General features: G+C 47.0%; 3 protein-coding genes across 3 annotated transcripts; all 3 read left to right on the top strand.

Annotated features, from left to right (window-relative positions):
* Positions 1–5637: 5637 nt before the first annotated feature.
* On the top strand, positions 5638–6582 carry N7496_006308 (endoglucanase; the record flags this gene model as incomplete). The annotated part of the gene is made up of 4 exons (XM_056699237.1): positions 5638–5821; positions 5888–6003; positions 6026–6132; positions 6183–6582. The coding sequence occupies 4 exons, from the start codon at positions 5638–5640 to the stop codon at positions 6580–6582; spliced, it is 807 nt and encodes a 268-aa protein (XP_056554650.1).
* Positions 6583–7327: 745 nt separating this feature from the next.
* Positions 7328–8800, top strand: N7496_006307 (DMT family transporter; the record flags this gene model as incomplete). Its single annotated transcript, XM_056699236.1, has 2 exons — positions 7328–7714; positions 7817–8800. 2 exons carry the CDS (start codon positions 7328–7330, stop codon positions 8798–8800), a joined length of 1371 nt encoding a protein of 456 aa, XP_056554649.1.
* Positions 8801–9750: 950 nt separating this feature from the next.
* N7496_006306 (uncharacterized protein) lies at positions 9751–10975 on the top strand (the record flags this gene model as incomplete). The annotated part of the gene is made up of 2 exons (XM_056699235.1): positions 9751–10053; positions 10154–10975. The coding sequence occupies 2 exons, from the start codon at positions 9751–9753 to the stop codon at positions 10973–10975; spliced, it is 1125 nt and encodes a 374-aa protein (XP_056554648.1).
* Positions 10976–12186: the final 1211 nt, after the last annotated feature.

Genomic DNA, 12186 nt, shown 5'->3' with positions numbered 1-12186 from the left:
ACGATGAGGATGATTACATTCGCCAGATGTAGCTCGCTCTAAAAACGTACGGCTCTTCGGGAGCGCTCTCTAACAGCCAAATAGTGGTGGGTATTAGCCGATGAGACACAAGAAGCCCTCATGTGGGTTCCCGATTGCTTTTCCGAGATGATGAAGTAATGTAAAACAAAGTAAACAACGGCCTTTAATTCTCTTCGACCTGTCGGTCGCCATCTGCGCGGGCACAAGTACAGCGACCTTTGATGAATACTTGAATAACACTTAGTAGAACTGTTGCTCCAACCAGGAGATAGCCTGCTAGTGCACTGCAGAAATAATATTTGGTGATAGTATTATAGCGCTATAAACAAGAACCAGATGTATGATGTATAAACTAGGTTGCCATCCGTGGAATAGGTCCATTCTTTCAAGGGGCCAGACAAAATGCTGGAGGGCCCCAAGACCATTATAAACGGCAACTCGAGCAACTTCTAAAGTAAGCGGCACTGGCTGACCCAGTGGCCCTGCGAGACTATGGATAATCGGTACTAGGGTAAGAAAGCCCAAGGAGGCACAGTGATATTGAAACTTCAGACTTGACACCGGAGTGCTCCAGGTTTATACCAGCACCTCGACCATATGTCCCACGAAAACCAAAGAAATAGCGCAAATGTACCCGAGCTGCACCAAAGGGCGAGAGATAGTGTAATTGAACCCACATAGCAAATGTTATTCAAACATACCGTCAGTGAATACTGTACCAAAGAATGTTAAATATCCTGAAAAATTTGTCTAGACGGGAAAGGAGGAGAAGATATATAAGCTAGCGTACTATAGGTGTATGAACACCTGTTTAAACATCAGGAGCCAGTATCCGTGCGCTTTAATTTATATAAGTAAGGAAATCCATAAGGAATGAGAAAGAATAAGAAAAACGTCCTAAGTCCTTAGGTAACGAGAGCGGGATCCTCTAATATGATATTATCTATTGTTAAGAAAGGATTAGGGAAGTTATGATACTGTATACTTGTTACAAGATACCCTGGCATGAGGTTATTCCCAAGTGTTAGTGCCTCATGCTACCCGGACCTGATAAGCCGGTAGGCTTTCGGTGGAGGTCCGCTGGGGGTTCACTGTCAATACGTGTACGAACTCCTGCAGGGAAGATCCCTGGGTAAAAGTTACACAAACCTCATGTTTACCCCGCTCCTATTTCCCTACCAAGGATCTATCTCCTTCCTGTTTTGAGCGATGAGACTGTATATAAATTGGCCTATGTTGAAGAGGTTCTACATTCTTCAAGGAACAGTCTTTGACTTCTTATCATAATTAGACTTATGCATTTTCTACCTTACCTGATCAATAGGATTGCTACCCTGACTTATAGTATCTTCTTACAATACTGCTCTATTAATAATAGGCTATATATATATTATAGCGATAAGATAAAGTTGATTTGTGTTCTAGAAATTACGAACTGAAGCTAGCATTGTCTTCAAGTGACTGAAAGACTGCAGAAAATAACCTACATTGCAATATAAACTGTGTGACTCCTGCCATGGTCTTCAGTACAGTAAGGCTGAAGAATCTCCTACGTGTACTGTAGACCTCACGGTGATTTGGATCAAAGAGAAAGTAGGCATTTGTGAAGATTTTCATTAGTTGACAAGGCTCGCACAGATGAAAAAGTACTCATATATGGTACGGAGGATTTCGAAAACAGATTACCCCCCAGACACACACGCTTTCTTTCCCAGCGCCCCACTAATATTACGCTAAGCTTATTATGGCTAGATAAAGCCCCTTTCTCGAGATATATAGTGGTTCTACTCCGACACACCCCCTCAGCGCTTAGCGAGTGTTAAATAGCTTCGCTAATTGTTGAACTCAATCGAGATGAGCGCTGAGAGCGCTGAATCTCTTCTAATAGCTCTCTCTTTTCTCTCAATTACACCTCAATTAGGTGTTCCACATCCTCCATGCGCAGGATCTTAATGAAATCCTTATGCTTCTGGCGTGGTAGGATCTTTGTGAGCCTATCTGCTACCATCTTGGTAGTAGGTACCTATTTAATTTCGATTCGACCGTCTTTAACCTCTTGTCTTAGCTAGTGTCTATGGATATCAACGTGACGAAGCTTCGTATCGATTTTAGTATATTCTGAGGTTAGCAGATTGACTATCTATTAGTTATTGTCGGACTTTAGGCGGTGACCATAAAGTCGTGGTTATACACACAAGAAGATAGTGTGCATAAGGGTAAATACTCAACGTAGTGTCTGAATACACGGTTATGAGTCTATCGGTCGTGCGCACTTCCAAGAAGAAGAAGAAGTACCACGATTGTGGAAGAGTACCACCGATCAAGAAGAGAGATCACAAAGGATGATAAACTTGATTCAATTTAATTAAGAAACATAGCAGTATTTATATCTTGGAAACATGGTAGAAGATCACATAAGAAAGGATAAAGTATTGGAGTGTTAGATAGTCTCCTGCCTAGATAGGCAATTCAATGCAAGATCGTTGAGGATCAATTCGACAGATCTTATAGAGAAGAAGATCTAGATGTAGAGAGGGGTTATATGAGTGGGTCCTTCGTCATGTGACCCCACAATATCCATATGTTGACACTTTCTCTAGTTAACGACGGCGTCGGCGATAATAATCGGCACTATAAGGTAAATTTTTGCTCTTTATAGATAAAACACGAATGAAGATGGCCTCGAATAGTAGTCTTTTTAAGTAGAGGAGAATAGGAGAGTAAGGGACGGGAAAACTAAAGTTAAGAAATAGTAACGAACTAGAAAAGAGGCGGAAAAGACTGAAGCCTAGAGAAAATCTGGTTGTGAAAAAGACAATAAGGTAGTGTTACACGTAGCCGACCGGTCACTGTGAGTTAGAACGTTCACGGGTTATACTTGCCTCGTTCCAACTGCGGATTCCAAGAGTATCTCGCAACCGTACCGTTGCTATGCAAAGCCTTACGTCGGGTTCGGGTCCTGTTGAGTATTCTTGCAGAACGTGCCAGAAGTGCGCGCCAAGTAAGTCAATCACTAAGTGTTGCCACTGAGTGAATCCCCTACTTGTAGGTTGGGTTGTCTTAAAGGTGAACTGTGAAGTGCAAAGTACTAAAGGTAGTAACCAAGTAACAATGTATGATTAATCGCGAAGAACTAAATACATGATGCTAGAATGAGTGTCCTTATATATCCAGTCCTTCCTATCGGCGGTGAGTCCGGGACTCATCGCTGATGAGTCCTCGTCACGTGTTCCTGAGTGGTTCTGGTATCGCAATAATAGCGTTACCTGTTGATCATCCTTTGACTAGGATGTTGGTCACGTGATTGCTTTGGTCTTTATAACGCAACAATTGTCCCTTTGTAACGTTATCCAATCCGATCCCTTGCTGACTGATCCAAGTTGATTGGGTATCAGTGTTCCTTCCCCCGCATTAGCGCCGTTGCGTGAGAGTTCCGTAACAGGTAGAGGATAAGTGTACTGAATAGGAGCTACTGTTAATGGGGCGCAGTCTCTTTTAAGTATTAAAAGAGATGACTTATAAACGGTCTAGCGCTAAATAGATAGATCTTTTCCTTATTGTAATTAACGGCTATAATCGGATAATACAAACAGACAGACATGACAACGTCCCTAAGTAACTACCCTGAGCATCCTGAGTGAAGGGTGAGCTGATCCCTGAGTAGACCGGAGCTACCTTAAGTGCTCAGGGAGCATACGGAAATGGTGGGCAGAAACAACTCACGTGGGGGTCCGATGACTAATGATTTGGTAAAAAGGACTCTTAAAACAGCGTCAAAAGTAGCCTTTTTCGGCGTCGAATTTACCGTTACCTAGCATTGTGGTGTAACGTTAACACCCTCACGAAATTTGACGCTAGTGAAATTACCTGACTTATGGTTTCTTGATCACTATATATAGATCTGCCAGACTAAATTAACTATCGCGTGTTTAATAATCATAGTTTATTGTCGCGAATTCCGCTAATACTAGCGATACAGTGAGTATCTATGATTTGCCTAAATACCTCGCTGTTATGATATTCGTGATGAGGCTATTCACATGTTGATATTGGTGCCTCAGGCGCGTGAGGCCGGGCGTTCTGGCAAGGCGGTGGCTATCCGGCGGGTCAACCGATAACCCCTCGGCCGCGATACATCGCAGCCACGCGATATGCAGGCTATAGCTACGGTGTGTACGATGAGTTGGCTATACGGTAGCCTCTCGGTGGCGTACCCCCCTTACTTCGTGTTTGTCTCCTGTTTGCACCGAAGATGCTGTATTTAAATTGACGCTTGAGGAGTACATTTCAGGACTCCTCAAGAAACAGTCTTATCACGAATTGCACTAGGTGCTTCCAACCTTACCTGATCAACAGGCTTTCTACCCTGCAAGTGGTTATCTTTACACTCGCGGGTAGGATCGTTGAAGAATAGGTGACGATTTAAACACTGTGAATTAGGTATCGTTAGTTAGGTATAGTTTAGTTATAAAATAAGGATAAGTATAACTCTTTATTGATAGTATCTAGACTAAGCCTATATATCGACCCAGAACACAAAGCCTAGACTAGCACACCACGCCATGATGAAAAAAAAATCTAGCAAGAATAAGATCATTTGGATCATACATTCCGAGCTTAGTGAAGATCTTGTCTTTGCTATTCAGCTTATAGGGATCGACCCCGTATCTCATGAGTCATTAGTATAGTGCCCGTCCAAATAAAGACGGCAATTTTCGATGAGAACAGCCTCAAGTCAGCGCTTACATGGAGCTATTTCTTAAATCCGTCCATTGAACCCATTCTCCAATCTGAAACATGTCAGCATTACTCAATCTCAACCTTTAAGCATATTGCATACAGGGTCCAATCTGAGAACTTGCTAAGCTGCCCCATCTTTGCAAGTACATATAGTGCTCTCTAAGTGTAAGCGATGTTAAATTAGGGGCTCGGCAAATAGTGTCTAGTAATTTGCCGGTATTGTTCGAACTTTGAAGCGTTTTTCTTCCTTCTAGTTGACCTTTAGGCCCACCGAGTACAGTAGCTTCTCTCGACCAAGAAGTATGGCTTGACTATCTACTTGAAAGTGTTGGCTATACACATGTCAACCCAGAAATTTAGATGAAAAATCTTGCACATGGAATCCCAAAGGAGGCGGTAAATGTGACAACCCCTAGCACACTTAGTGGTTCGATCAGCCTCTTTTGAAACTGCTCGGCCTTGGAGGCCACTCTGCCCCACTTCTATAGTTGACGACAAGGTCCTGAAAACAACCGTCTTGAACTACCTAGTTTGAAGGAGCTCCTGGGATGTCAGCTACCTAGTAGGAGATGCTATTCGGAATAACAGATGGATCATGAACGAGCATATATATACCCCCGTTCGAGGATCCCCAGCATGCTCCTTTCTCTATCAAGAAAATCATATTCGTTCCTTCTTTTCAATTCAAATCTTGCCGGCAGGATTTACCCTCGTTCTTTCTCAACTGTATTTACGCTCCCTTTCACTTATCTCGGAATAGCCGCTGTGCTGGCCCACTCCGCTTCGGCGCACTACATCTTCAGTAAACTCGTCTTGAACAACCAAGTCTCCGAAGACTGGCAGTACATCCGCCAAACTACGCGTTCGAAGTGCTACATGCCAACCAAGTTCACCGACACCTTTGACAATCTCACTCCCAACGATGACGATTTTCGCTGCAACCTGGGCCCTTTCAGCAATGCTGCAAAGACCGAGGTCGCTGACGTCGCTGCCGGTGATACTATCGGGATGAAGTTATTTTACGATGGCAGCATTGCCCACCCTGGGCCCGGTCAAGTTTGTATGTTAATGTTTGCTGTTACGAGAATTGCTATCGCATTCAGGGAACTGCACTAACATCTCCTAGTCATGTCCAAGGCACCAACCGGTAACGTCACTGAGTACCAAGGTGACGGAGAATGGTTCAAGATCTGGGAAAAGACTCTCTGCGATGAGAGTGGCGATTTCGCCCACAGGTGCCTGGTGTACCTGGGGCATGTCGCAGTTTGAATTCCAAATCCCCGAGGACACCCCGGCAGGCGAATATCTCGTTCGTGCTGAGCATGTTGGTCTTCATGGTGCGCAGGGCAACCACGCCGAGTTCTTGTACAGGTGAGACCTTCGATATTTACGTGCAAGATTCATCTAACGAGCATATACAGCTGTGCTCAAGTCAAGGTCAACGGCTCTGGCACCGGCTCCCCGAGCACTACCTACAAGATCCGCGGTATCTACAATGACAACATGACCTTATTCGATGGTCTTAATCTTTGGATGGATACGGCCAAGCGTATTGAGGCGGATATTGCGCAGACTCCTATTGGTGATGAAGTTTGGACTGGAGGTGGTAGTGGTAACTCCTCCGTTTCCAGTTCCTCCGTTTTTAGCTCCTCGTTGGCTACATCGACCTCAGTCGTACCATCTGTAACTGCATCGGCTTCGTCGGGTTCATCCGCTATTGCTTCGGCTCTATCCGTCCCATCTCCCACAGCTTATACCTGGGACAAATCGACTTGCGGTTGTTGTACTGGAAACTCGGCCAAATTCCGTCACCCACTTTGATGAACGGTACTGTTGAACTCCATTCATCGTTGCTCGTCTTCTCGAAACTTTCTGGTTTTTGAATTCGCAGTCACAGTGTGCTAACGGCAGTCTATCGGTCTACCAGTCAAGGGGATGTGTTGAGTACCGGGGTCATACTCTCGTTAAACCTCCCAGCCTCATGGAACTCGAGATATACTATACTATTTGATACAAACCTTCATCTTGACCCTTGGGGTGATCACATTTAATTCGATTTCGTTCTTTATAAAATCATCGAATTAGATCTCGTGCACAGACAGCCGTTCAGCCGCTCAGCCTCAGCCAACGCCTTGTAGCCTAGTACGTAGACGGACATGATTTACATACTGCTAGTGTACCATCTCATCTGATAAAAATCAGCCAAGCCTAAGCCACTCTTCATCTAGCATTCCCAATTAATTATTATCCATCTGATCTCTATAAAATAATACAGATTATGTAACTACTGTACAGTACTACTATAACAGTCTTCCCCAGACAGTTTAGCGGGCAGGCTCCACTTCACTCCACTTTTCCCGTCATGCGCGATCCGAACTTGTGATCATTTTTTCTTCTGTGAACTCCTCTGTTCTCTTTCACCTGCTCTCTCAACATCCCCCCTCCTAAGGAGATACCTAAAACCCTCCCCTTCTCCTTCTCCTTCTTCCTATCATCCATGTCTCGTATATAAGAACCCTCGCATATACCCCAAACCCCCGAACCGAACTCCAACCATCCACTCACCATGTCACCACAATCCCTGCCCGAGTCTCCACCCCTCCTCGCCAATAATCAATCCCCAATACTCCCTCAATCCGACTCCCTCATCGATCCCGACCACCCAGACGCCCCCCTGCCGATCGATGAACCCTACCATGACGATCCAGACCAAAGACCAGAGTATCTTGTCCGGTACGAGCCACGACCCATCGACGATGAAGACGGTGATCAGGAGGGAGAAGATCTTGCTGCGGAAATGGCTCGGCCTAGAAAGGCGTGGCGGGCGAGACTGAGGGTATTCTGGTTGAGGAATATGGGGATGTTTCTCGTTCTGCTGGCGCAGATGTTTGGGGCTAGTATGAATGTTATGACGCAGATTTTGGAGATTCATAGTTCCATGCATCCGTTTCAGGTATGTGTCTGGCGAGATATAGATCTTTGCTACATTCCTTGGACTCGGCTAGCACGGTTAGATGGGGAAAGTGAAAGCGAATACTAACTCTGCCTCTATTAGGTGCTCTTCGCTCGCATGTCCATCACGGCCGTCGCCAGTTACTTCTACATGTGGTACGCCAAGGTGCCCGCTCCCTTTGGCACCCGTCCCGTCCGTACATTACTCCTCCTCCGCGCGACGTTCGGTTTCCTGGGTGTCTACGGACTCTACTATTCCGTGCAATACCTACCTCTCTCCGAAGCAACGGTGATCACTTTCCTCGCTCCGATTCTCACCTGTTACGCCTGTTCCCTGCTCATCCCGGGGGAGACATTTTCTCGGCGACAGCAACTAGCCGCCATCGTCTCGCTCGCCGGTGTGGTTCTCATCGCGAGACCGTTCTCGAAGCGTGATGGCGCGGGTATGGGTGATAATGCGGGTACAACGGCTGAAGACGAGAGTCCCGACGACGCAGATGCATTCCACCACGTTCTCGCGACGGTGGTCGCGTTCGTAGGTGTCCTCGGTGCATCGGGCGCGTACACTACCATCCGAATGATCGGTCGACGGGCGCATCCACTCGTCTCGGTGACTTATTTCTCCAGCGTGACGACGGTCATCTCGCTATTTGCCATGGTCGCAGTCCCCTGGGTTCCATTCCGGCTGCCCTCAACGGTCACGGAATGGACTCTGCTAACCGGGCTGGGTGTGTGCGGGTTCCTGCTGCAATTCTTGCTCACGGCGGGACTGAGTTACGTACCACCGGCCAGTGTGCGAGTTGCCGGGGCGAAGGCGAGTCAAGGCTCCAAGGCGACGAATATGGTATACATGCAGATGCTGTTTGCCTTGTTCTATGACAAGGTTGTCTGGGGCAGTACGCTGTCGCCGGTGAGTTGGGCGGGGTCCGTGCTGATCCTGGCATGTGCGGTTTATGTTGCGGTTGCGCAGGAGGAGCGGAAGGAGGAGAAGAAGAAGCCCAAAGCGGAGGGAGATGGTGAAGAGGATCGGCGATTCAATGATCGGGATGACGAGGAGGCGCTTGTGGCTGCACGGGAGGAAGAGTAAATGTGATAGTCTGAGGAGAGATGTGCATCTTGCAGGATCGTCGGGAGGGGAGTGCATTGAGTTTTGGGCGTTTTGGGGCATTTCCTAGAGGATCATTTGCACATGGACTTGAGCTGGGCAGAGTACATTTCTATTGTACAGTACATACTCTTTTCGGTATATATTATGACTATGAGGGATATGATAACAAGAAAGCCAATGAATCCTGATAGAATGCATTCCTCCTAGTAAACCAGTACAATTCCATCGTCTAGGCCTAAAATAAGTACTTTTACTACTATCCCTACTCTATACGATCGGAGCACACTGCTCCATCCTCCCCAATCACCGCATTCAATCCTAAATAATCCCCTTTTATGTCCCTCGACGTCATAACGTTGCACCATCCCGCCGCACCTGCCCGGGATCGCCCGAGGCTTGTCATTGGTGAAGCCATTCACGATCGTCCCGGTGGATCTTGGCTTTCAGCCAGCCTACCAGGTTGGCGTGCTAAGGTACCGGAAATAAGATCAGAGGATGTACCTGTACTTAGGAGTTGCTGTGTAGAGGTACATTCTATACCTTTGAGTCTTTTGATAATGTAATCGTCTCGTTCTGCCACGAGGTGGAGCTGTCGTAACTGGAGACTCCATAAAGAGTCCACCGGCCCCGGGTTTTGGGTGGATTATGCCCCGGATTTTTCTTTTCTTAAGATTGGATTGAACTTTGATCTTGATTGTTTGATCTTGAAGTTATCGGGTTGGCATTGGATTTAAAGCCATAGATCCCAGTCACTGCTATATCAGGCCTCTACTATACCGAGTACCCGACACTTGTTCAAGTACTCTACCAAGTACTCTACTTTTAAGTACTAACTACTACACTATTCTCCCCTCCCGCAACGCCACCCGAACTATACTCCCGTCTCCCATCCAACTCAATCTCTACATCCTTGTCTTCCTCCCACAATCATGCGCCACTTCGATGCCTGGGTCATTCGTGACCCTTACTCCATCTGGCATTACTATACCACCGGCCAACGCTGGAAAGATACCGTCCGCGACCTCATCCACGACCGCAAGATCTGCGCACCACTCAATTCCAATTCACAATCTACACCAATCGATCTATACCCACCATCTTCACCACCAGACACCACATCTACAACCTCCTCCACAACAATCCACCAAGCAAGCCCCCTCCTCACACGCCTGCCCCCAGAAATCCGCGCTATGATCTGGTCCTACGTCTTCGGCGCCGATACCCTGCACCTAGTAACCGTCAAAAACAAAGTCCGCCACGTCCGGTGTCCCTCATCATCCTCATCAACAACCTCCCTAACAAACCACCGCACCTGCTGCCCAACAACCCCAGCCCGCTGGCGTCTCCCCCCATCACCCTCACCCTCAACATCCCCCAGCACAAACACTTCCCTCCTCTACCCACACACTCACCCCCGCCCTCCCAAGCACCCTATCAAACTCGTCCCCAGCCCTCCTCCGCACCTGCCGCTCAATCTACGCCGAAACCCTGAACACCCTCTACAAAGCCTCCACCTTCGACGTAGACGACCTATACACCTTCATCGCATTCACCCAATCCCTCCCCTCCCACGCCCTATCCTCAATAACCCGCCTCACAATCCAATGGAGCCCAATCTGGACTCCCCTCTCCGGGCAGGACCACAAACACTCCATCTACGCACATACACACAGCGACACCCTCTGGCTGCAATTCTGGGCGCGCGTCGCCTCCCTACCCTCCCTGTCCGAGATCAGACTTAGTATTGACCTCGGTTCGTTCACGGGGACTGTCACTAGCAGTGGTGATGTCGTGCTTGGTGGGAGTGGGGTGCGGATTCCGATGGGGGTAGGCGAGTTATGGACTTTGCCGTTGTGTGCGGTTCGCGGGTTGGAGAGCTTTGAGATGGCTGTTACGGCGAGGTGTGATGTTGTGGCGAGACGGGTGCTTGAGGCGGATTTGTGTAGGGATGCAGGGGGGTTGAGGGATTGGTTGACGCGGGTTATGTGTGGAGGGCGGGAGGTGGAGTTGGGTGAGCTTTTGGGGGAGATGGTTGGGGGGGCAGTGGATGGGGGGAGGTTGAGGGTTTTGGAGGAGTGGATTAGGATGGGGAGGGAGGAGGAGGAGGTTATTGGGAAGAGGTCGGGGCAGAGGTTGGCTATTATGGCTGCTTGAATGGGATGGCTATATTGAGTGTTTATTTTTGATACCCTTTTCTTCTTTCTTTTGTTTATTATTTGATCCGTTTGATATTGCCTCGTTGCTAGAGATAGAACACGGGTGGAAGACTAGAGATTCTAAGAATGATATACAAGACTTGAATTTACATCTAATGCTATCCAACTTTACAACTATACGTATGCCTACAAAACGGCACCTAGACGATAATCTCTATATCCAACATCAAACATCGAGTAACAAGTTGGATGGAATTCACGAGCAAATTTTCAAGCCCGAAACCTAGACCTCAACAAAACCAGAGCAATCTATGCATCTAACATCCAAAAGAGAAAACTCCGCTCAAAAGACAACTATATTCGTTGCCATAGCTCTAACCAGGGTTTGCAAGAACCTATCATACCATCCAATCTGACCAATCCAGATCCAATCCCCTTTCTGTAATCCTCAATAATAACTCTCTTCTTGTGTGCAAAAACGAAGTAAACAAGTCTGTGATAAGCCACCTTCATCTAGCAATATCACAATATAACCACCAACCCCATACATTGAGTAATAAGAACAAGATTGAGGCAAAAACAAAGCCAAGTCACATATTCCGAGATCAAGGCTTGATAGATGAACCACCGAGGAACAGCCATACCTCGCAAACCACCAGAGACCACATCAGCAAGGCAAGACATGCACGAGGCAGGTAGGTACAGCCCAAGGACAAAAAGTGATAACACAAAATAAAAGACAGAGAAGAAAAGCAGGGATTCAATTTGCGGAGTATTAGGGGCATCAATTTTGTTTTCAGAGTCCCAACCATATCTATTTTCGGGAGTCCCAAAAGCCCAAAGCCCAAAGCCCAAAGCCCAAATCAAAGCGAGGGTTCCCGTCGTGGGAAGAGGGGATAATAAAACAATCCCATTGACAGCGATACCAACGGAATAAGAAGGAAAAGAGAAGACACCAAGCGCCGAGACAAAAGAAATGGAAAAGAAGAACGAAAACCAAAAGGTGCCTGCAATTTGGGGCAACCACAAACGACAGGGGAAAAGAGTAGGAAGACAAAAGTCGAAGTTGACGTCGGAGAGACCAAGGTAAGACGATAAGACAAGCCAAGAAGTATTAAAACACGAACTGAATGCAAGATAAGGGGTGAAAACATCAAGGGTGCGAGTTGCAAGCGCAGGGTGTAATGCAATTTGTCCATTCCGAAAATG

Source organism: Penicillium cataractarum (assembly GCF_028827025.1).
Source record: "Penicillium cataractarum strain IBT 29864 chromosome Unknown utg000005l, whole genome shotgun sequence".
Taxonomy (NCBI): Eukaryota; Fungi; Ascomycota; class Eurotiomycetes; order Eurotiales; family Aspergillaceae; genus Penicillium; species Penicillium cataractarum.
This window is presented reverse-complemented; position numbering and strand designations above follow the sequence as displayed.